The sequence below is a fragment of the Dromiciops gliroides genome, chromosome 1 (genome assembly GCF_019393635.1).
Source record: "Dromiciops gliroides isolate mDroGli1 chromosome 1, mDroGli1.pri, whole genome shotgun sequence".
Taxonomy (NCBI): domain Eukaryota; kingdom Metazoa; phylum Chordata; class Mammalia; order Microbiotheria; family Microbiotheriidae; genus Dromiciops; species Dromiciops gliroides.
Genome location: NC_057861.1, coordinates 262,255,294 through 262,280,137, shown reverse-complemented (window position 1 = coordinate 262,280,137; position 24,844 = coordinate 262,255,294). Strand labels below are relative to the sequence as shown.

Sequence of the window (24,844 nt, the reverse complement as noted above, 5' to 3'; positions counted from 1 at the left end):
GAGGAAGAGATTTTCTTTAAATTTAGGCGGGAATTAAAGTACGGAACGAACGAGGTGGGGGTAAGCCTTGGGGCGACTGGGCTTTCATGCTTCCTCACCCCACCCCCTTCTTTCCAAGCCTTCCTCCTCACCCACCCATTTTAATTGCGAACACCCCGTCGGCAAAGAGTGGATTTTCTGGTTGGCCTTTTAGGCGGGTTATACCTGACTGTCCTCCGAGCCCAAGGGTGCCGAGCTGAGGCAGAGCGGGAACCACTTCCGCCTTTTGCTCGTACCTTGGCCCCGCCTTCTCGGTTATCGGAGGTCGATTAGTGCTGCCTGCCCAGCGCCGCCGAAGAGTTGATTGACGCTGTCTGCGCCGGGGAGGAGCAGTCGGCGACGCCCGGTCTTTATTTGTTGCTGAAGGGGCCTGGGCCTAGGTCTTGGTCCTCGGTGTGTGGCAGTTTTTTGCGTGACACATTCTGGGACTCCTCACCTCTCCCGCGCCCGCTCTTTTGACATCCTCCCTTTGCCCCCGCTTCTCCCGCGTCCCGTCCCCACGGGGTGTGGGGGGGTGGGGTTGCAAAACCCGCCGGAGCCATGGAGGACGAAATTATTCGGATCGCCAAGAAGATGGATAAGATGGTGCAAAAGAAGAACGCGGTGAGCGAAGCGAGCCGAGAAGGCGCGCTGGGCGCGGGGCTCGAGCGGCGCGCTGGGGGCGCGCGGGCGGGGCCGGCAGGAGGGAGCGCGCGCTCCGACTCCCGGGCCAGCTTGCACTGGGGCGGCCGCGGGGTGGGGGCCCCGAGCTACTCCAGCCGCTCTGCTCCTGGCCGGGGTCGGGCCTCATGCTCCCGGCCGTTGGGCTGAGGCTTGGAGGAGGCCGGGACGGGGGGAGGGTACAGGGGGTGCTGGGAAGCACGAGCAGCTTCGGGCCGGTGCGGAGCGGGGGCGGGGCCTCAGGAGCCGGAGTCCGAAGAAGCCGGGGTCGTTCTGCAGCTGCACGTGAAGGCGCCCGCCCCCAGACCTCCCTCCGCGGCCCCTCCAAGCCCTGAGGGACCGCGCTCAGTGCGTGGTTCCGGCCGGACTCCGAAGTTTTATTGAGGAGGGGAAGCGCCGGGGAAAGAAGCCCGTGGGAGGGTGGCCTAGGGGAGAGGAGGAACGGGGAGAAACGCAGGGACACGTGTGTGTGTGTGTGTGTGTGTGTGTCACACCAAGGAAAGCACTTTTAATTAAAAAAAAAATCCAACATGAGTGACGGCAAAGCGCTCACAAGGGGTTTTCTCATCCCTTCTCTTAATTAGAGAATGGCCACAGGCCGGTGTGGTCGGGAGGCTGGTATTGTGTGTTTACACACACTCACACACATTATTGGGGGGACCCCGGCAGGTAAGACGCCACATTGTCTGGACTTTTCCTCTATATTAGGGAATTTTTAACTTTGGTGTGACGGGGATCCCATCTCATTATACTGTTTGAATATCGAGTACAGTACATAAGTATAAAGAATATTATTTTCTTCTTAAGCACATAGGGAAAATCATTTATGTTGAAATGTATTCGTATTTAAAAAAAAAAAAAGGCTGTGGACCCCGGGCTAAGAATTCCTACTTCACTGCCTAACTAGGGACGTTGTTCCTTTAAACGAGATGTAGTTCATGTGGTATTGAGAGCCCTAGTGTCTGGCACAAAGTAAGCACGTAATAAATGTTTATTGAGTGATTTAAAAAAATAATGGCAAGTTTCAGAGTTGTAGACAAATTCATTGACTAAAACCGTTTTTTCCATATAAATAATTTTATGGATCTTGCCCAGAAGAGATTACATAGGCGAAGGCTATGTAAACTGCAAGCCATTGTTAATATTGGTAACCGTAGTGAAATTTTCTAATTCCTTTTTTGTCTCTACCAAACATTTTCCAAATGTTAACAATTAATAGTCCAACCTCTTCCCTCCCCCCCCCCCCCCCAATCTCAATCGCCACATCTGGAGAATGATAATCAATGGGATTACTACTGCGGTAGTTATTGAAGGAGTCTTCTGAGATCTAGTTATTGTCCTTCTTCCATGTATTTAACATATTCTCTGGCTTGAAATTTATTAACTTCAAGAAGCTTTCCATATTTGGCACTGGCTGCCTTAATTCATTTTCTGTGAAATTCATTTTCAGCCTTATAAGTTTTTCTTCTAATTGTTCCTTTCCCTAAGTGGAATGATTTATCCTCCCTCCCCCCCCTCCCCATCCCAGGTCAGGAACGAACGAAGGAAGAAGACGAAGAGAGAAATAAATGGTATTACTCTGACTAGTAAAAAAAAAAAAAATGGAATGGGCAAGTTAGGTATAGAGGCCATCAAATCCAACCACCTTATTTTACAGATGAGTAATTTAAAGCACCTAGAAGTTCATTTACTTAGCCAGAGATTTGATTTAGCAGGATTTGAACCTAGGTCTTTCTGATTCCAAGTCCTATTCCCTATCCTGAGAGTAATACTGTTTGGGGGGAGGCTCCCCTAAACCCCGCCCCCCCAATCTCTTCCAGTTTTTATGGCAAAGGCTTAATGACCAGTTGTCAGATGCTATAGAGGGGATTCTTGATTCTTATTCAAGTGTGTATGTACTGGACTAGATTGTTTCTGAGATCCTTTCCATATGGCTCTGATGAACACAGCCAGAGGTGGAAATGTTAAGACTTAAAGGATTTGATGATATACTTAGAAAAATCCACTTCCTTTTTTACTCCTAATTTATGGCATTTAAAGGACCCTGGGTACTGGGGTTGTTGGGGTTTTTTGGTTTTTTCTTTTTAGCTGTTTAATACTGCTGAGCAGCTATAATTAAGTTTCTGTCTGTTAATTTACATTTATGCTGTCCTTTTCCTGTGAATATTTTCCTCAAGGCAATTTAAAGCTCCTTCAGGGTAAATACTTGTCTTATATTTATTTTGTTTTTTTTCCTGTAAGTTTTAGTGCTGTTTTTATCCAAGTGCACTATAAATGCCTTTTACACTTAGCCATATATACCTTTGGCCAATGAAATTCTACTTTGTCTTTTTTTCCCCTTAGAATCATAATACATAGGCAAATGTCAAAAACCACACAAATAGGAAATGAGTGAAGTAAGGAGGCACCTTTGAGAGACTAATCAGAAGTGAAGTTCTTTGATTCTGTGAAATAAAAATATTTCAGGAATTGGACTGGGGATTATAAACTTAAATATTGATGTATAAAGTTCTTTCTGAAATTAAAATAAGATTACCTTAGTTAAACTTTTATCTCCATATTTTTGTTAAACACACTATTTTTCTCTTAACTTGGGGCAAATTACTTGAACCATATGTCAGTGACTGATGAAGCCTTTCTATTACATTTTGTTCTTTTTCTCTAAATTAGGTCTTGTGATGCATGACTGCTCAGTCATAACAGTACATATTGTGAATCTTCTGGATAGCAGAATTAAATTATTTTTGTGTAGGATTATCTTTTATGCAGTTTATCTTTCTTGTTCTTTAAAATCCAAAGACTTCTTCAATAGCTGGATGAATCTCCAATCTGATGATAGTACTCTTTCCAATACTCCTGTACTACTCTTGATGGTGTCTTCTCATAAATCCTACCTCTTAAAATTCCTTAGTGTTTAGGGTTTGCAAAACATATTATTCTGCTCTGGAAAGGGATTGCACCAGGTAAAATTTCCACTCTTAAAAAATATAGAACTTACCTTATGTCTTTTCTTTGCAATGAATGTTCTAAACACGAGTTTAGAAGGATAAGTTGAAGTATTCCCTAATTTTTAGTATAGATATCTTACAAGTAAGTTGTTTGTGAAATGAGTCTTATTCTGCCTTTGATTTTGATTATAAAATTAGAGCTATGTTTCTATGGGAAAAAATTCTTTCAGTAAAGTGAATAGAAAACTCTGAAATGCTTATTGAGTAGTGTTAGTTAGAAAAGTTCCCCTAAAAGCACTTTCATTATGTCTCCTTGCCAATTCTGGGATTTTCATAGACTCAAAGGTTTGAGAAGGGACTTCAGAGACCATCCAGTGCAACCCAGACCTGAAGAGAATTCTCTTACAACTACAGACAAATGATATACCTTGTTTCAAATCCTCCCTAAGACAATTATTAATGTTTATGTTCCTCAGTTTCCTGAACTCTCAACTGAGGGGATTGAATTCTGACCTCTAAGGTACTTAACAGCTCTCAATCTGTAAATGTTTTGACCCTCAAGTAAGCGACATCCTCCTAAGGCCATCTATTCCACTTTTGAATAGCTCTGGGGGAAGTTTCTCCTTAAAAACCTAATTTTTTCCATTTTATAGCTTCTGCTGATTATTTCCTGGACTTCACAGACTGAGCTCCCCAAACTTTTTTTTTTCAGTTTACTGTGTCTAATACACATCACATTTAATTAGTAGGTGCATCTGATGATTTATTCATTTCTTAAGATGAGTGATATTTTAATAACTAAGTGTAGGGAAACCCTGTTTGCCCACAGTCTGAAGTAACAAACAGTATAATCAATTTTTAATTTTTAATTATCTATTGGATGCTAGTATAGATCAGATAGAAATCCATTAATCATGCAATCTCATTATATGCAATAATTTCAGTCTTTGCCAAGGAGTATCAAGCCACTGAGAACCATTGGAATAAAATGGGCTGATCTGGCTTCATCATCATCTTCTCCCTTTTATCCTCTGTGAGCGCTATAGTCAACAGCTGCAAAAGCCTGATCATAAAAGTGGATTATCTACCCTTGAATAAAAGTCTTGACTTTGCATATGTGATTGAGGTAGAAAAACATTTGTGAGTCAGCCTTCTGAGAACAGTATTTTTTTGTTTTTGTTGTTGTAAATAGCACCTTAGTTTTTCTTTCTTTCTTTTTTTTTTTTTTTTGGTGAGGCAATTGAGGTTAAGTGACTTGCCCAGAGTCACACAGCTAGTGTTAAGTGTCTGAGCTGGATTTGAACTCAGGTCCTCCTGAATCCAGGATCGGTGCTCTATCCACTGCACCACCTAGCTGTGCCCTCAGAACAGTATTATTAACAGGTCCTTAAATTTCACATTGAAGTAAAGACTCTTACCTTCTGTTTTGAACCATGCATGGTGCAAAGCAATGCATTATTAATAGCAAGGTAGTCGGGAAGACCTGGATTCAAGTGTTGCTTCTAATTTTATATTAGCTATATAATCCTGGGTAAATTACCTAGTGCCACAGGCAACTATCTCAAACTAACAATGGGAAAGTTCCCTAGACAGATGAAATCTTAGGACCGGACCAAAAAGTATTTTAATAAGAATGTTGAAGAGAGGCACTGTAGTGGAGAGAGGGCTAGAAGTTCTGAATTTCACATCTGGAGACACATTGACTATGTGACCTTAAGGCAAGTCATGTAGCCTCTTAATACTAGGCCAATACTAGACCCCTTTTCATCTGAAAAATTTTTCGTGACCCCAGGTGTGTAAGTATATAAAATGTGTGTATATATATAAAATCTTTTTTTTTTTTTTTTAGTGAGGCAATTGGGGTTAAGTGACTTGCCCAGGGTCACACAGCTAGTAAGTGTTAAGTGTCTGAGGCTGGATTTGAACTCAGGTACTCCTGACTCCAGGGCCAGTGCTCTATCCTTTATTAACACACACAACTCTTAGTCATCTTACTTTCCCATATTAATGTTCCTTTTGAGTACTTGAAGGTACTAATGACAAAAGTTGTTAGTCACCTTCATAACTCAGAAGCCAATTCCATATCATCTGATGACATTGGTTATATTTTATCAATAAATGGAGTCTTTTCATTTAAATGTGGAGACTCTGAAGAGCATTTAGATTGTTTTATTTGGACGAGATTTGTTTAGACCGAGTACGGAAAGAAGGAAGGGATCAGTAAGAAGAGAACTTAATTATAGTTTTAAAGGTAGCTTATGTGGGTTATGATGAAAAGGTTTGTGGGGTTTTCTTTTAAGGGACTTGAGGCTGGATGTTATTGAATGCAATCAGGAGTAACTGAGATTTGATGTTAGAATTCCTGGGTTGAGTAATAAATACCATATAAGGTAGACTGATAATTTACTAAATATAGACTATTCAAAAGTATATAGCTGGGGCAGCTAGGTGGCCTAGTGGATAGAGCACCAGCCCTGGAGTCAGCAGTACCTGAGGTCAAATCCGGCCTCAGACACTTAACACTTACTAGCTGTGTGACCCTGGGCAAGTCACTTAACGCCAATTGCCCCACTTAAAAAAAAAGTATATAGTTACTGTATTTATCAGGAAAATGTCTCCTTTCTAAATGGATAAAAAAGGCATCCTCTCCTCTTCAATTATACTTAGGACAATCATCCTATATAAAAATAAATGTGATTGGATTATGTGAAGCAAAGTAATTAGAAATCATAGTTTCTATTCAGGAATAGTTGGTTTGGTTTTTTTTAGCTTTATTACAAATTAAATTTTCTAGTAGGTAAAATAAATTCAGGAGCCTGATGACCTAAAAATTGTAATTAAGATTACTGTGTTTCAGTTGGAGATTTCTTTATGACTCCCAACCATTTTGTCTTAGCAAAACATTAATTGCTATATTATAGATGTACTGCACTGAACCAATCGTTTTTGCATTATCCATTTGAACTGAGTATTTAAGAAATTATCTTGTTCCATAATAAATGTAAATGTTCCATATTACAATATTAATGAATTTCTACTAGACCCCATATATCCAGCTTTTGGTTAGTACTGTGAACTAATTGTGGCTTTGAAATTAAACTGATTCTTTCTTCCTCTTGCATCATTATCACTAGTAGATGCTGTAATCTAATAGAGTTGATTTTAAATCTAGCTTGATTTTTAGCTTTTCATTTCTAGTTAAATGCAGACTATGGTCTGAATCTAGAGAAACATGACAAATAAGCATATATTTTGAGTATTTCTATTTTTGGTCTCATTTCAAAAAGATGAAAGGATCGAGTCTTGAAGCTATAAGACACTAACATTTCCAGCTAGTTGAGGAATGTATGTAAATTGCAGTATTTTAAATTCTTTTTTAGCTTTGAAAACTGCAAAAAAATGGGAGTCCTATTTTAGTCTTTCCTGAAATGTCTACGAGATACTTTTTTTTTTCTTTTTTTCTTTGACCTCAGTTTTCATGGTAAAACATGTATCTTAACTTTAGTATAGACCATATGTGGCTATTTTATTGTTTAGCGAATCTATGGAAGTAATATAACCAAAAAAAAAAATCACACAATGAAAATGTGTAAATGAGTTGTAATCTGTACTGGTTGAGGAAGTAGCCATATTGATTAGAATGTATGCCATAAGTTGTGCGTTTTGAGTTATAGATCTTTTATCAACTGTTTCTTTTTGTTTGTTTTTGCGGGGCAGTGTGGGTTAAGTAACTTTCCCAGGGTTACACAGCTAGTAAGTGTCAAGCATTTGAGGTTGGATTTGAGCTCAGGTCCTCCAGAATCCAGGGCCAGTGCTTTATCTACTGTGCCACCTAGCTGCCCCATAAAACTGTTTAATGCAGTTAATACTTCTGAAAGAGAGGAAAGCTACATATTTAACTTTTTGTACAATAAAATCCTGTTCTTAACAGAATGTACCAGATTTTGGGGGAAATGGGGGGAGGTAGTAATTGATAGCATACGTACACATTGGATTGTATTTTAGTGTTAGAATATTGCCTAGAGTGGGCAGCTAGGTGGCGCAGTGGATAGAGCACTTGCCCTGGAGTCAGGAGTACCTGAGTTCAAATCTGGCCTCAGACATTTAACACTTATTAGCTGTGTGACTCTGGGCAAGTCACTTAACCCCAATTGCCTCACTAAAATTATTTTTAAAGAGAGAGAGAGAGAGAGAGAGAGAATATTGCCTAGAAATTTGGTATATTGACTATCTAGTATAAAAAAAAAACTGGCTGGTCTTTGTTTTCTTGGTATGTATAGTGACTGGATGGGATTTGAGGTCATATTATACTGTTGTATGTAATTAGAGGCAGCTAAGTGGGACATTGAGTACAAACAATGTCAGACTTTAGAGTCAAGAAGGCCTGAGTTCAAATCTAGCCTTAGACACTAGCTATGTGACACCCTGGGCAAGTTATAGAACTTCTTATTTAATTTCCTCAACTGAAAAATGGGGATAATGGCCCCTCACTACAGGGTTCTTCTGAGGATCAAATGAGATATTTGTAAAGTGCTTAGCATAGTACCTGACACATAGTGGTTACTATATAAATGCTGCTTTCCCTTTTCCTATGTGGTAGTTTGACTTTTTTACCTGCCTTGTTAACTTATTTCTTCCGTGTTGTTTCCTCTTTAGGTCTTCTACCTTGACTTTTTTTCCCCCTTGGTTTACTCTGCCACCCTCCCTCTGCTTTCCTCCCCCAACCACCTCTCTTTTTCCACCAAGACCAATGGTAAGCAGTCCATAGGACTATCTTTTTTTACCTTTGTGCTTGGATGGACAAATGGAATAAGGGGATCGTGGTTAGAAAAACAAGCTAAAGATTTATTTCTGCTTTCTTTGAGATATTAAAATGTGACTAAATCAAATATTTTGATTAATTTTGTTTTATAGGCCGGGGCACTGGATTTACTAAAGGAACTTAAGAATATTCCCATGACTCTGGAATTATTGCAGGTATGTTCTTGTATCATTAATGGAAATAGTAAACTTTTATAAAATATTAAAGCATACAATAATGTTTAAACAAATGAACCACAATACCATATAAATGCTTACCGGTAACCTAAGTTTTCTTCCCTATGCTATAATAGTGCAATTTGCTATTTAGTGACTTCTAAAAATTTAAGATAACCTAAAATTGTTGTAAATTTACTTTGGATCTAAGAACTAGTACCAAAATTTAAGTCAAGTTCATTTTCAAGAAATTAAAAACGTAAGGGAGTAAGGAGTAGCATTGATTGCCAACTTTATGTTCAGACCCATCATTTGGGGGTTATAGGAGGAATTTTGATGGATTCTCTTGAAAGTATTCAAAGAGGGAGTTAAACAATAGCCAGGTTTTTTTCTGGGACATATTTCTTAGCTAGGAAGTCCTTCCTATTCATCCTCTTCCTAGCCTAAGTCAGGGCTAGATGAAGGTTAGTTGACTAAGAGTCAATTTCAGGTAGTTGAAAGAATGTTGGGTTTGAAGTCTCAGATGGCTGTTATACCTTTTGTGACCTCTCTAGGCCTCATTTCCTCAATTGTCAAATTTATGTGTTATCTCTCCAACTAGGTTATCTTCTTGAAGACAGTGATCATATCTTAATAACTTTTATATCCTATGTGACACTTGACGTTGTGCCTTGTAGATGGTGGTTGTTCAGTAAATGTTTGTTGAATAAGTGAATAATTATGAAGAATTTATACACATAAGCAAGTAACTTGTTTATTCATTTTTCTTTTACGTTTTTCTCAGGCCATTCCCTCTCAGATGCTTTCTTGCTTATCATTTTAGTATTCTGGGGCCTTCAAAACTAGCTTTATAGCTCAAGAATATCTCTCCCTTTTAGAAGCATTTTCTATTTAACCCAAACCCATGTTGAGGGAGTTAGATGTTAACAGTGGATATATTGGAGTCTGGAAGATGAGATTTGAAATTTAGCCTTTCATACTAGCTGTATGACTCTGGGCAAATCACTTAACCTTCCTCAGCCTTCATTTCTTTATCTGTTGGATGGGGATGATAATAGCACCTAGCTCCCAGGGTTTTGTTTGAGAATAAAATGAAGAAATAATTGCAAACCTTAAAGTGCTATACAAATGCTAACTATTATCATTCGTAGTGGTATCCCATTATTTCTGTGTTAGTTTGCTTGTTACTATATTAGTTGGCAATGATTTACATACTTGCCAAGGTCCTTTCTAAGTCTAAAATTTTGTTATTTTTTTTTCCCCTCATAAAATGCCGTCTTTTTCATGTGTGTATTGAGTATATCAGTGGTGGCAGACAAATAGAAATAGAGCCTCTAAACCCTACAGGCTGCATATTGACTTAGAAAACTATATAGTAAGATCATCTGTTTTATTGTATTTTTATTTATTTTGTTAAATATTTCTCAATTACTTTTTAATCTGTTTTTGTTGGGACTCAGGAATATTGTGGGCCACATGTGCTTTGCATGTTTTTGACATCTGGGATATATATGCTTCCATAGCTTGTTAGCTTCTATAGGAAGTACTCTATCTAGTAGTATATATACTTTAGCCATTAAGCTTTTCTTTTTCCTGATAAAAGTGTTTTATTATTTTCCAGTTACATGTGGAGATAGTTTTTTAGCATTTGTTTATATAAGATTTCCAGTTTCTAATTTTTCTCCCTCCCCCACCTCCCCTAGACAGCAGGTAGTCATTAAGCTTTATTATGCACTTACTAAGTGGCAGTACTTATGCAGTGTTGAGTTTTGTTGTTCAATAATATTTCAGTTGTTTGATTTTTTTGTGACCACATTTTCTTGGCAAAGATACTGGAGTGGTTTGCCGTTTTCTTCTCTAGTTCTTTTTTTTTTTTTAAGTGAGGCAGTTGGGGTTAAGTGACTTGTCCAGGGTCACGCAGCTAGTTAAGTATCAAGTGTCTGAGGCTGGACTTGAACTCGGGTCCTCCTGAATCCAAGGCTGGTGCTTTATCCACTGTACCACCTAGCTGCCTGCAAAAAGTTTATATTCTAATAGGCAGCAAGTACATTTGAAAGTATATACAGAATAGAGATTGGGAGAGAGAGGACAAGCAGGTGAGAGGATTAAGAAGGGCCTCATATACAAGGTGATGCTTGAACTTTGTCTTGAATGAAGAAAGGGATTTTGTGGATGTCAGGAGGGAATGATTTCCAGGCATAAGCTTGAGTTAGGGGCATGACATGATCGGCAGATCTTGCTTAAGGAAAATCACTTTGGAAACTATATATGGAAAATAGATCAGAATAGGGAGAAACTTGAAGTAGGGACACCAGGCAGGAAGCTATTCCAGTAGTCTGTTCATGAGATGATGAGGTCCTGAACTAGGGTGGGATTTATGAGTAGAGAAAATGTGAGAAATGTGAAGATAGAAACAGCAAGATTTCACAATTGAATAGTTATGTAAAGTGAGTGAAAGTGAGGAGTCAAGGAGTCAGAACAAATGGATAGGCATTTATTAAATGTCTACTTTGTTTTAGAAATTGAGGCCAAGGATATATTCATGAAAACAAAAACATACTGCATGTCCAAATGTAAATAATTTTGGAGTTTAACCATTTATATAGTAAAGTGTGAACAATTTGTTGGGACCTGTGAAGTCCTTTAGGAAGGAACCAACGGAAGGATCAAAACTTTTCAGTTTTGAATTTCTGTGTCTTTTTTATCTTTCTATTATCTCCATCTTATTATTCTTAGTTATCTGGGTCAGCATATATAGGTATACTGTACTTGGGAGGCTAGCAATTTTTTGTTTTTGTTTTAAGAATGGACATCAAAATCTATTACTTGTATTGATTAGTAAGACTCTAATAGGGTAATTATGAAGCATGATTCTTCAAAGAACCTTTCAGTTTTACTGTTAAATTTGGGATTAGAGTAACTTTAAAGGAACACGATGCCAGTAATTAGGAAAAGACAAAAATGGTGAGCTTTGTGACTGATTAGATGTATTTCTTGCCATCTATATTACTTTTTTATCATAAGGTGGATTCATCTAAAGGAATCTTCTCCAAATCTACAAGTAGCCTGAATGTCCTCCCTGTTAGTTGTGGATTTGTGATCCTATGCTCCAAGAGTTACAAAAAACACTAAAAAAGAAACTACGTTTATGTGACATTTGGCCCTCAGAAGTATGTATTAGCAAAAGCTGATATGTTTTATATACTTGTACCAGCCTGTCCTTTCCCATAGAGGAATAGAGAGATAAAAAGATGCTAGTTCATTTAAGGATAATTTTCATTCTCTTAAACATTTTTATTTGTTTAAAAAAGGTGTGGGGTTTTTGTTTTGTTTTCTTTTTTGGGTTTTTTTGTGGAGGAAATGAGGGTTAAGTGACTTGCCCAGGGTCACACAGCTAGTAAGTATCAAGTGTCTGAGGCTGGATTTGAACTCAGGTCCTCCTGAATCCAGGGCTGGTGCTGTATCCACTGTACCCCCTAGCTGCCCCATAATTTTTGTTTTTGCATCAGCTTTATTTCTGAACTATTCCACCCATATCTCCTACCCACTGAGACAACTTTTGAAATGCATGAAAATAAAGGGGGTGGGGGAAGACAGTTTAGCTAAATCAAAAAACATTTCATCTGAATCTGACAGTAGTTCCACTATCTACACCCATGATGTATCCCTCCTTTCTTTATGGAAGTGAGGGTCATTTTCTCAAATATTCTCTGGAGCCAGGTTTCATCATTATAATTATACAGCGTGCAGTTTAAAAAAAAATTTTACATTTTTGTAGTTATACTTTAGGACAGAGATACTAGCCTGGCTGAATCAGCAAGAAAGGAGACACAGTAGGCAGCATGCGCTATGCAAGTCAAAACAGTAGCATCCACTGCTACCTTGATCACCATCTTCCCTGATAAAAAATCTTCAGTTAGGAACTTTCATTTTATTTATTTATTCATTTATTTAGTCAATCATTTATGGGTTCTTGGTGCCTAGCCCAGTGCTTAATAAATGTTTCCTGATTTATTTGAGTTTGTTGTTAATTCATTTAATTTTTGAGGACTTTGTTCATGGCCTTTGGCCATTTAACCTTTAGAGAATGGCTTTTGATCTTATTTATTTGTATATAGAGGCAGTGAGGTAGCTCAGCAGATAGAATGCTGGATCTGGAGTCAGGAAAATCTGAGTTCAAATGCAGCCCTTAGACCTGAGCTGTGTGACCCTGGCCACCTCACTTCTCTCTGCCTAAGTTTCATCATCTGTAAAATGGAGATTACAAAAGCACCTATCTCACCAGATTGTTTTGAGTGCTGTGTAAATGCTGCTATAATTAAATCTATAGTGTCATATATAATATGTATGTATATATACATATACATACACACAGGTACACACATACACATACATATCCTGAGTAATATCTTGGAAAGATGATTTAGTTCTTATTTTTTATGGTATAAACTTTTAATACTCAGTTTATATATCCATTTTAACCTTATTGTCATATGGTATAGAATATTGATCTAAATATAATTCCTGCTAAACTTAATTTTCAGTTGTCCCAGCAATTCTTGTCAAATAGAGCTCTCTCCCAAATAACTTGGGCTCATCAAAAACTTGGTTATTGAGTTTGCCCAAGCTTGTTTTTAAGAGAGTTTTATAGTTAAAAATTTAAAAATCTGCATATGTAATGATATACTTGATGAACCAACATTTGATAAAATAAAATATTAGTCTTGTAATTAAATCGTGTGTGTATGTGTGTATGTATAAAGTTTCCTCTGAAGAACTTAGTCAATAGAATCTTTTAAAATTACATTTTACATCATGAAATTGAAAATTGGATGCACAGCAAGGAATAGTATTTGAGTGAAATTTGAAACTATTTGTAATAAACAATAGTTTGCGCAAATAAGTTTACTTTTGTGGTTGCCTTGCAGTCCACAAGAATTGGAATGTCAGTAAATGCTATACGAAAGCAGAGCACAGATGAAGAAGTTACATCCTTAGCGAAGTCTCTCATCAAATCCTGGAAGAAGTTACTGGGTACTATAATTGTATTCTTCTCTTTTTGTACTTGTTAATTATGCCCTTTTCTACTTTTTGGACCATGATTTTTTTTCTTCCTTTAAGCTTAGAAAATATTATTTTACATTTCTAATAACAGTGGTCTTAGTTGCCTGAATTTTAAAGTTAAAAATTCAATAACACTTCATTTTTGGCTTTTCCTATGTATATTAGCTTTTAAAAAATATCCACTTACTCTTAAGTTGTTGGAAGAAGAATAAAAGCATAAGTTAACTTTAGAGGCATTCTTAAAACCACTTTGAAATTGCTTGTTCAATTAATATAGAAATGTGTTTTACATGATTGCACATATATAATCTATATCAAATTGCTTACTCTCAGGGAGGGAGGAGGGAACAGATGGAGAAAATTGGAACTCAGAATTTTATTTTAAAAATGGATGTTTAAAAGTATCTTTACATGTAACTAGAAAAAATAAAAAGATTTATTATGTTAAGATGATCTTAATAAGCATTTGTATGTCTTTTTACGTAAAGACTTGAATTTATTAATTTCAGATTTGTAGCTGAAAATTAGTTGAAGTTTTTATTATATACCATAGTGTCTTTTAGAAACACACAAATTTATATACTTTGGAAAGCAACACAGAGAACATAACAGATTTTATTTTTGTGCTTTGCTGCTGTTTTACTGTAATAATATTTTAATTATGATTCCTCATACACCTGCCATTCAGAAGGATAGGAAAAATTAATGCAAACATATGCCACAGCCCTTAGTTTCTCAAGTTAGTGGCACTATAAGATTATTTGAATAAGGCCCTTTTTTTTTTTTTAAATGATGTGACTATAAAGTAACATGTTCTTGGTGGGTTTAAAACACATTGGGCTTTAAACTTAGTTCCAAAATTTGAATTATTCTTCTACACCTTGTTCTGTCTTGAGCTTCCACTCCCACATTACCAGTTGCCAGTTTGTTCAAAGCAAAACTCATTAATTTTTTCTGTAAATCCACTTCTCTTCTAGACTTACCTGATTTTTTGAAAATACCACAATTATTTCAATCACCCAGATTTTCAACATCAGAGTCATCCTTGGCTTTTCATTCTCCCTTCCTCCCCTTTGTAGAGTATAAAGTGCTGGCCTTGGAATCAGGAAGACCTAGATTCAGATACTAATTCTAACTAATTGACTATATGGGTGAGTTATTTAGACATCTAGCCCTCAATTTCCTCATCTATAAAATGGATATCATATCTGTGGAACCTAGCTTAGGATTGTTGTGAAGCTCATTGAAAATAGTACATATATAGCACTTTGCAAAATGATAAAGTGCTTTGTAAATGTTTGTTGTTGTTATGATGGGGGTTAGTTATTCATTTTAAATCTTTTCAGATCTATCTCTACATTGTCTCTTCCACCATAGCTGCCACTCTAGTAAGGCCTCCATCTTTCATCTGTACTATCACCTCTTGTTTTCTAGGCTGTTATGGAGGAATGCATCAGTTCTCTCTACTTTCCAATCCATCTTCCACCCAACTGCCAGAACAATCTTCCTAAAGCTCATGACCATGTAGTTCTCAAAATTCTGAGATGACTCTCCATTTATGAGATAAAATAAACATAGCTTATCTCTTTCCATACTTGGTTCTTTCTCATTATTCCTCTTCACATATTATATTCTATCCAATCTGTCCAAGTAGAATATAGACAGCTTGTGGTTTCTTGAACTTAATGTTCTCTTACCTTTCTTCCTTTTCATAAGCTGTCCCCCGTGACTATTCACTCATCAACTTTGTCTCTCAAAATCTTTAGAATCCTTTAGTCAAGGCTCAACTCAGTTGTTAATACTTTTCCTCAAATTATCTTACACTTACTGTGTAAGTCTTATGTTGCCTAGTAGAATATAAGTTCCTTGAGGGTAGGAAGGGATTAATTTTATATTCTAGTGCCTAGCACATAGTAAGTATCTAATAAATGCTTGTAGAGTAGATGTATTTATTTCAAGACCACTGCTGCATTTTTATATTCATCCTCAGTTGTTGTATTCTGTAACCTCATTCTTATTTTTAGGAAAAAAACATAAGTATTCATTCTGATTCAGGGTAGCATTTTTTTTAGTAAGAGATAACCAATAAAAATTTTTGACCAGTGGAAAAATGACAGTTCTCATTGTTATGCTAATAGAATAATGATCAAAGATGGGATAAACCTCATCTATTTATAGAGGTGTGCTTTAATGCTTAAGATTTTAACTTTTCCCCTTCAGCAAATAGCATTAGTAAACGATTATTTTTCAGTTCTTATAACAAATGACTAAAGTTCATTAATTCTGTACATTTTCAGATGGACCCTCCACTGATAAAGACTCTGATGAAAAGAAGAAAGAACCTGCTATTTCCTCCCAAAACAGTCCTGAAGCAAAAGAAGAAAGGTATTTCAATCTTAAATGTGCCTACCTCACTGCAGAAAATAATACTCCCTATAAATATTTTCACTAGATTATCAATACCTTAATGTAATATGTATTGATATGGCTTGACTTTCTAAAGTCATAACCAATCTTTTCTACTAAGTCTCTTGTGGACCTGGGGTATCGTTACCTATCACAGAAACCATGTTTATTTGAATAGAAGATCTGTTGTAGGCATTTCTGATAGTGTAGTAATCGGGCAGAAGGAGATTCCATGATCACCTCCTTTCTGTATGACTCAAATTTAGACTTATCTACTTCTGGATTTGGATATGCATCTGCTCATATGTGCTGTCATTTATCTTTTGTGTCTTCCCTTGTGTTCTTGAGATTTTTAAGGCTTTAAAGTTTAGGGAATAGATAGGCATAAGAAGTGAGCCAGCTTTGCAGTTGTTTACTCTTTGGTTCCTTGTTTTCTTTCTCTCTTTAGAACAGAATCTATTTTTTAAATTTTTTTTAAGTATTATAGATGCTATTTTTTTAACTGTAGTCACTTCCCACCAATCACTTCCCTACTCTTCTACCCCCAGAGACATCTCTTTATAATCAAGAAAAGCAATTAAACAAAATCAGCTGATAGCATTTGTGTTCAGCAAGTGGCTGTATCATTCTGTATCTGGTGATAAATTCTGATGATCATTTTTCAAGATTGGTTATTTAATCTGAGTCCCAACTGCTTTTTAATGATGGTGTTCTCATTTTTGTTATAGTAACTTTGGATATCATTCTCTTTTTTCTTCTTTATCACAGTACATACAAGTTTTCCCATTTTTCTCTGAAGTATTCATTTGCTATTATTGTAATAACCCAGTTCCGTTCATATTACCAGAATTTGTTCCACTATTCCCCAATTAGTGGGGACCTACTTTGTTTTATTTTATTTGCTATTACAAAAAGTGCTGCTGTGAACATTTTGGTGTATATTTTGGACATTTCTGTTGGTCATTGAACTCCTTGAGGTGAGGGTATTTATTTGCCTAGTGTGGGATTGTTGGGTCAGAGAGTTTGTAGAGTTTCGCTGAGCCCATTATTTCAAGCATTGGGATAGGTTTCAGGACAGATAGGCAGTGCTTTTCTCTAGGAAGCTGAACTAATAATAGTTGGGGAAGATCTACCAGTGAAGATTGAGAGGAGCAGAAACGATTTTCCAAGAAAATTAACTAGAGTGAAGGGCTAGGTACAGACAAGTTCTGTAGTCACAGTTGAGAAATGGTGACTCTGGTGGGCTTGATTCAGCTAGAATTGTTTAAAGCAGAAGTACAAGCAAGATTTAATTCTCTTACCTTCTCTACTTTATATTGTACAGTAGGGACAGTGTTCGTCCATTTCTTCATCAGCCAGGGACCACATTGAGTAAGATGAACTTGAATAGGGATCATTGTAAAGTTCTGTGCTTGGATTAAAAATCAGACTTTACAAGTACAGCATCGGGAGGTTTGGGTAGATAGCAGTTACTCTAAAAAAGATGTGGAGGATCTAGTGGACTGCTAGTTCAGTGTGAATCAACATTGTAACATATCAGCTAGAAAGTTAAAGTTAACACTGCCCTATAATGCTTCAGGAGAAGCATAATGTTGTGACCAAAAAAAGTTTGTGGTTTCAATATAATCAGCTTTGGTCTGACCCATAGCCTGAGTACTGTGTATAGTCCTGGTTAACTTCATTTTAGGTAAGATACAGACAAGATTGGAACATGTCCATAAAAAGGTAAATAAATAGGATGATGAGAGAAATGGAGAATGTCCTCTTAGAGCTGAAAGGCTGGCTTGGGAGATCTTTAAGCAAAACTAAGAAATCGTTTAGTCCAATCTGTGCTAGTTGGTGCAGTGGATAGAGCATGAGACTCAGAATCAGAAAGCCCTGAGTTTGAATTTGGCCTTAGGCCAAATTTATAAGCTATGTGATCCTGGGCCAGATAGTTAACCTCTTTGTTCATCTGTAAGATGTGGATAATAATAGCAGCTACCTCCCAGTGTTTCTGTGAGAATCAAGAGATATTTGTAGATCATCTAGCATAGTGCCTAACACACAGTAGGTGCTGTGTAAATACTAGCTATTGTTGTTATTAGGATCATTAGTTATTAGAATAGGTGACATCTCAGGTGCCTTCTAACTTTTAGGTTCTCTAAATCCTAGCTTCTCAAACTGTGGGGCTTGACCCCATTATGGGGTTGCATAACTGAATGGGGGGGGTCATAAAAAATTTGGTAATGATAAAAGGTTATGTATACCTGTATTTATATACCTCTATGCTAGGAGTTGTGTAAAAATGTCTTGCACATAAAGGGGCAGTGAGTGGAAAAAGTTTAAGAAGCCCTGCCCTAAAGTATAAGTTACGTAGAATCCAGCAAATTGTTAAACACACAGGCCTCCATTTTCTGGAAACTTATATTCTAAATCATGACATCGATTTACTATATGTAAACAGTTTTAGTATTGTGGAAAGAGCACTTTGTTTCTTGTCAGAAGACCTGGGTTAAAAACTTGCCTCTGCCACTTATTAGCTATTGGTTTGGAGGTGCACTTCTTGGAATTGCTAGGATCAGATGCACTGATGATGAAGGAATTGGGGTTTAGAGAATCTACATGTATTCTTAGTTGATCTTCCTAATAGCTGGGTAAGAAAAATTTATTGTTGTATTGTACCAGCTGGGCAGTAAGCAGAGGAGTGTTAGAGAAATTCAGAGTGAAGAAAACTATAGGTAAGTGTTGAAATATAAAAGGAATGACTCATAGGTTACCTATAGTTTGGTGGTAGTAGAAATGATGAGGAAAGGTAGCTTGAGAGTTCTTTTGGAGGTTGTGGGGTATATATCAATAACTTGAATTACACAGGAAAGGTAATGTACATTTAAAAAAATTTTTTTTTGGTGAGGCAATTGGGGTTAAGTGACTTGCCCAGGGTCACACAGCTAGTAAGTGTTAAGTGTCTGAGACCAGATTTGAACTCAGGTACTCCTGAATCCAGGGCCAGTGCTTTATCCACTGTGCCATCTAGCTGCCCCCGGTAATGTACATTTTAATCAGCTGATTGAAGACTAGGAAGAAATGCTTTGCCTAGACATTGGTTTCTTGAAGTAGAGAAGAAAAAAAAGCAGAATATTTTTTTGAAGTTAAAAAGTAGAATTTGGTAGGTTAAAGGAAAAAGTGAAAAATATTTAAATAACTTACAGAGTATGTAAAATCATTCCATCCATGATGATCAGGAAGTTTGGCTGTAGATTGTTTTAGGAAACAGCACGGAGCTCTTTATCAGGTAGAACTAGCTGTTTAAATGCAATAAACAGTGAATGGCAAAGGGAGACTGGATGGGGAAAAATGGTTGCTGTCTGTTTTGAAGTTGTTACTGAAACTGGGAAACAGATGATCTCACTTGGAAGGAACTTTGCAGAGTACCTATTTTTGATGATAATCTAGTAGAAAAAGTTCATCTGAAGTAGTTGGTATGGTTAAATTGGGTGAGAAATAATTAAATTTTTCACTAACCTGCTAGTTTTGAATGGTTTTCTGAAAACTAAGTAGATTTTTCTTCTCTGTTACTACCTACTTGTATAAGTACTTGTGGCTTTTTGCCTAAAAAGATAGGGTGGGGTTATGTGTCTCTGTGTGTCTCTGTGTGTCCGTGTGTGGTGATTTAAACTATTCTCTCATCTGCTACCTAGATGGAACAGTCTTTGCTCTATACTGTTCTCTTGAAAGTACATCAGGTACTAATTTAGAGCTAGGATGTTCTCATTTCCCTTCTGATGATTTTTTCATTAAAATACTTACTTTTCTAGAGGATCAAACTTCTTCAGTGTGATGTTATAATAAATTGTAATTTTTATTTTAGTATTCTTAAGAGATCTATACTTAGGCTGATTAGGATTGACTAAAACTGTTTTGGCCTTATACAATTGCAATAGTAATGCCATCACTATTATTTTAGCCTTTGTACTTTCATGGTAGGAAGAAAAGGTGTACGATTCCCTTATTCCTCTACTTTAGGCTTTTTGTTCCTATATATTTAATCATAAAAGGCTCTAAAGCAGATACTCTGAGTTTCTACTTCATTTACACCAAATGCATTGTTTTTACTGAAAATGATAGCAAGGAAACAGATTGCTTTAAGAAAACTTTTTCCTGATTTTTGTCTATTTTAGTAGCTCCAGTAGCAATGCAAGCAACAGAAAGGAAGAGACAAATGCTTCTGATTCCTTCATTCCATCTTTTCCCCGGGCACCAAGCACTTCAGATTCAGTTCGAATGAAGTGCCGAGAGATGCTTGCTGCAGCCCTCAGAACAGGAGGTAAGATCTGCCCAGCTCTTGCAGTGTGCCTTCTGCACCACTGGCTTCCAGAACACATTTACTTTCATCTTAGATGTCTTTCTTTCTTATTCCTGCCATCTTTTGGCACTGATGGAGATCTGGTTCCTTCTGGATATCGTTGCTTCCCTAGCCACCTTTTTCAGTCCTGGCCATACTTTTCTTCATATTCTTTCATTCGTAGTGGCAGAGTCAGAACACTTCTTGCTCCCCATTGCTGCCTTCAGACTCATCATCTGCTATGATCACAGAATGATCTCTTCTCCTTTGAGGTTCACAATGTCCAAATTTATCACCTCATCTAGATGCTGCTGGCTGGTATCTGTCGACTCCTAAAGCATCTCCTGTTACTCCTTCTGACTACTTTGGCAAAAAAGGCTCCAAGAGTCGAAGTGACATGCCCAAAGCCACACAGCCAATAATTGTCAGAGTCTGGATCGGAACCAAAATTTTCCTCACTCCCAAGTCCAGTGATCTTTCCAGTGAACCACAATACTTCGAGACTTTGGGGGCATTTATCTGTTATTTGACAAATAGGTAGAATATAAAATAGAATTTTTAATATTTAAATTTTTGCTGTCTTAAAGACTTATGTACATAATAACTTCTATTTATCTTACAATTTAAAAAATAGCAGACAGCTTTATCTTGTCAGTATTGGCTTTTATAAAAGTATTTTTTTGTTGTTCAGTCATTTCAGTCATGTCTGACTCTTTATGACCCCATTTGGGGTTTTTGTGGCAAAGAAGATATTGGAGCAGTTGGTCGTTTCCTTATCCAGCTCTTTTTACAGATGGTGAAACTGAGGCAAATAGACTTAAAATACTTGCCCAGGGTCACACAGGTAGTAAATGTCTGAGGCCAGATTTGAACTCTAGAAAATGTGTCTTCCTGACTCCAGACCTAGTACTATTTCACTGTGCCACCAAGCAGCCCAAGTATTCCTAGTTATGTTACTAAAGAACCCATATACTGGAATTGTCTTTGCCAAGAAAAGAAATATGCTCTTAGGGTGAATTCAGAGAGAAATATAGTGTCCAAGACTAAAGAGGTGATAGTCCCACCATAATCAATTCTAGTCAGACTGCATTTGGAGCGCTATATTCAATTCTAGCTATCACATTTTAGGAAGGACATTAATTTTTAGACTATGTAGAACAAATCAACCAGGATGATGAAAGATCTTCATATCATGTCATAAGAGGGACCCGGGGATGGTTAGTCTGGAGAAGAAAAGACTTTAGGGAGATATAAATAAATATTTGAGGGGTTTTCACCTGAAAGGAGGATTAGATTTTTTTTTTTTCCTCCTTGGACCCAGAGGTCAGAATTAGAAGCGATGGACAGAAGTTGCAGAATTGAATCTTTAAAAAACTTGACTAAAGATTGAAGCTATTTAGGTGTAATGGGCTGCTTTGGGAGGTGGTGGGTTTCCTTCACTGGAGATCTTCAAACAAAGCCTGGATGTGACGTCTTCTTAGACATGTTGTACAGAAGGTTTTTGTTCATATCTAGATTGAAGGCCCTTCCAACCCTGAGATATTTGGGGGCAGAGATTGGTGGAAGTTGTTCCATTACAGAATCATTCACAATGTTGCAAAATTATTTAATAATTTTCAAGCTTTTAGGCTAACTAGTCAACTGTTTTTGCCCTTGTGGCATTTCATTTTTTTTTTTTTTTAGTGAGGCAGGCATTTCATTTTAATACTTTCATATTGAAAGAAGTGTATGTGGAAATATTGCTTAAAGATCAAAACGTTAGTAGTAGATGTTGAGGTAGAGATAACATCAGGAAAACTATGTTTTTATAGGTAGTTATAAAATTCTTGAGGGCAAGTATCATTTTCACCTTTGTATCCTTCAGAGCACTTACTGCAGTGGTTTTGAAATAGTAAGAGCTTGATAAATGCTTATTGTGAAATTGAATTATTCCCTTTCTTAGGAATTCTTTTCAAATACTTTAAGAAAACTGTGGACTTATGAATTTTTAAAAATTATTTTCAGATGACTACATTGCTATTGGGGCTGATGAAGAAGAGCTGGGATCTCAGATTGAGGAAGATATCCTTTGAGAATGTAATTAGAGTAGTTTTAGCCTAAGTTGAATACTTGTACCAATCATCCTCCAATTATAGATCTTCTTACGTTGGGTTTCACAACTGTCAATTAGAAGTCTCACAACTTAAACACCTCTTTTGAGATTTGAGAGTGAATAAAAGTGAGAGTTGGATATTTGGGCTAACCAACATTTTTACACGTGTGTGTGTGTGTGTGTGTGTGTGTGTGTGTGTGTGTGTGTGTGTGTGTGTACACACAGTCGCTTAGAAGTAAGGCACATAGAAGTGATAGGTATTTTTTTCCCATTCTTCCTTACCTCAATACTAGGTTCACTCTAATTCTTATGTTCACTCTAAATGTACTGTCATGAAATCTTTTGTAAAGCAAGTTTAAATACCTTTAAAAATTACTTATTTTCTGAAACTTTGATTATGTACTTTCATATCCCTTGGGGAAGAAATTAGTACTCCTTTTATTCAGTGAAAACAACTCCACCAGTATTATCCTACTTCAGATCTGCCTGCCCCTTCCAGTGTGTCCTCTGGCCTACTTGATCCATAATGAACAAACTGCCTTTCATCTTTTTTTTTTTTTTTTTTTGGTGAGGCAATTGGGGTTAAGTGACTTGCCCAGGGTCACACAGCTAGTAAGTGTCAAGTGTCTGAGGCCACATTTGAACTCAGGTCCTCCTGAATCCAGGTCCAATGCTTTATCCACTGCGCCACCTGCCTTTCATCTTAAATGTCTTCCTTTCTCTAACCATTTTCTGAGATCTGACTCTTAGAATGACACTGTTTCCCATACCTCCAGTACTGGCATCCTCTCCAGTACTGGCTAAGCTTCATCTTACATCCTTCAACTCATTTTAGATGGTAGTGAAGACAGAATATTCCTTTCCTTTCCAAAAGCCCTCTTAATACTTCCAGACCTTTCCTGCCTCTTCCTTTGAGCTTCACACTATCTACATTCATAAGTCACTCCACATTCTAGTGGCCATTATCTATTGGCTTCCAAGGTATTCGCCTTTCTTCGTTGGGAAGTTGAGTCCCAAGCTTGGTTTTTCACCCTAACTCCTAGCCTCATACTTAGGACTCCAACATGTTGATGATGTTCCTTCAAATACCCTGACTTCCCATTGCTTAACCTACTCAAGACCTCCTTTACTTCAAATATTCACATAGATGCTTTGGTGTTACCATAAATGTTTTGACTCTGAAATGACTTTATCTGATTATAGTCAAGTCAGTAAACATTTATTAAGTGCCTACTATGTGCCAGGCACTGTGCTGATTGCTACAGATATAAAAAGAGATTAAAAAAAGACAGTGCCTTCTCTCAAGGAGCTCTGGATCTAATCCTTCTTTTCCTATGCTTTACAATTTAATAACCCTTTTTTTTCTTTACCAGGACTTTTTTTCCCATCTGCTTTTCCTCCCAATCCATCGCCATTGTACTTCTCTTCTGTATTTTGACCCCTATTATGAACCAGTTCAATGCTCTACTGTCCTCTTTTCTCATATCCTTTGATTCCTCGTGCTATCACTGCCAATCATGACTTGACAAAACCTAACCCTTGATGACTCCCATCAAGCACTTCCTTTATTCCTATTCACGGCTGCTGCACAGAGCTACAGGAAATCACAAATCCATGCTTATGGGATCCATCACAAATGTATGTTCTCTTATCTCAGTTGGGCCCTCTGCAGCAAGACAATTCTACTAGTCCTCCTTACTGGCTTGCTATTTCATTCTTATAGGGAATTGTTTCAAACCTTCTTGTCTCTCCTCAAGACTCCTGTGGCTCTCCCTCCCCCCATTTTTTTGCTGAAGACATTGTCTTATATTTCATTGAAAAAACTGAAGCCATTAATTGAGAACTTTTTTTCCATTTTCCTCATTTCACATCACCCAGTTAACTTCTCTCACGATCTTCTGTATTTCACTGTCTGATCAAGAAGTAAGCCTTTGCTATGCTCACTCCTTGGTTCCATTCCCTTTCATTTTCTCTTAACATCTTGCCCCCCTACTCTTATTCCTACTCTCTTTGTAATCTTCAGTCTTTCCCTGTCTATGGGTTCTTGCCATCTATAAACGGGCCCCTATCTTCTTCCCCATCCTTAAACACTCTCTTGATCTTGCTGCCTAGCATTTGCTGTCCTCACATCTCTCCTCACATTTTTTGGATAAACTCATTTAGAAAGCTTTCTACATTAATTTCCTTCACTTCTTCTGGCCTCCAAACTCATCATTTAAATACAGTTTTTCTTTCCAAAGTTTCCATTAATCCCTTTAAAATAACATAGGTTCAAGAATCTATCTACATAGAGATGATAATTGAACCTATGAAAACTGATGGTGTTTTTAAAAA

The 24,844-nt window shown here is 37.2% G+C and overlaps 1 protein-coding gene across 3 annotated transcripts in view; it reads left to right on the top strand.

Annotated features, from left to right (window-relative positions):
- The first annotated feature begins 338 nt into the window (after nucleotides 1-338).
- TCEA1 (transcription elongation factor A1) overlaps nucleotides 339-24,844 on the top strand; it is a 38,242-nt gene continuing 13,736 nt past the window's right edge. Inside the window, exons 1-8 of one of the 3 annotated variants that reach the window (XM_043976430.1) lie at nucleotides 339-642; nucleotides 1,284-1,368; nucleotides 8,304-8,400; nucleotides 8,562-8,624; nucleotides 13,553-13,658; nucleotides 15,986-16,073; nucleotides 20,255-20,400; nucleotides 22,423-22,479. In XM_043976430.1, the coding sequence (XP_043832365.1) occupies nucleotides 8,398-8,400; nucleotides 8,562-8,624; nucleotides 13,553-13,658; nucleotides 15,986-16,073; nucleotides 20,255-20,400; nucleotides 22,423-22,479 (463 nt within the window). In that variant the 5' untranslated portion in view covers nucleotides 339-642; nucleotides 1,284-1,368; nucleotides 8,304-8,397. The remainder of the gene's footprint in view (nucleotides 643-1,283; nucleotides 1,369-8,303; nucleotides 8,401-8,561; nucleotides 8,625-13,552; nucleotides 13,659-15,985; nucleotides 16,074-20,254; nucleotides 20,401-22,422; nucleotides 22,480-24,844) is intronic. The other 2 variants (XM_043976429.1, XM_043976428.1) reach the window with 2 other exon arrangements.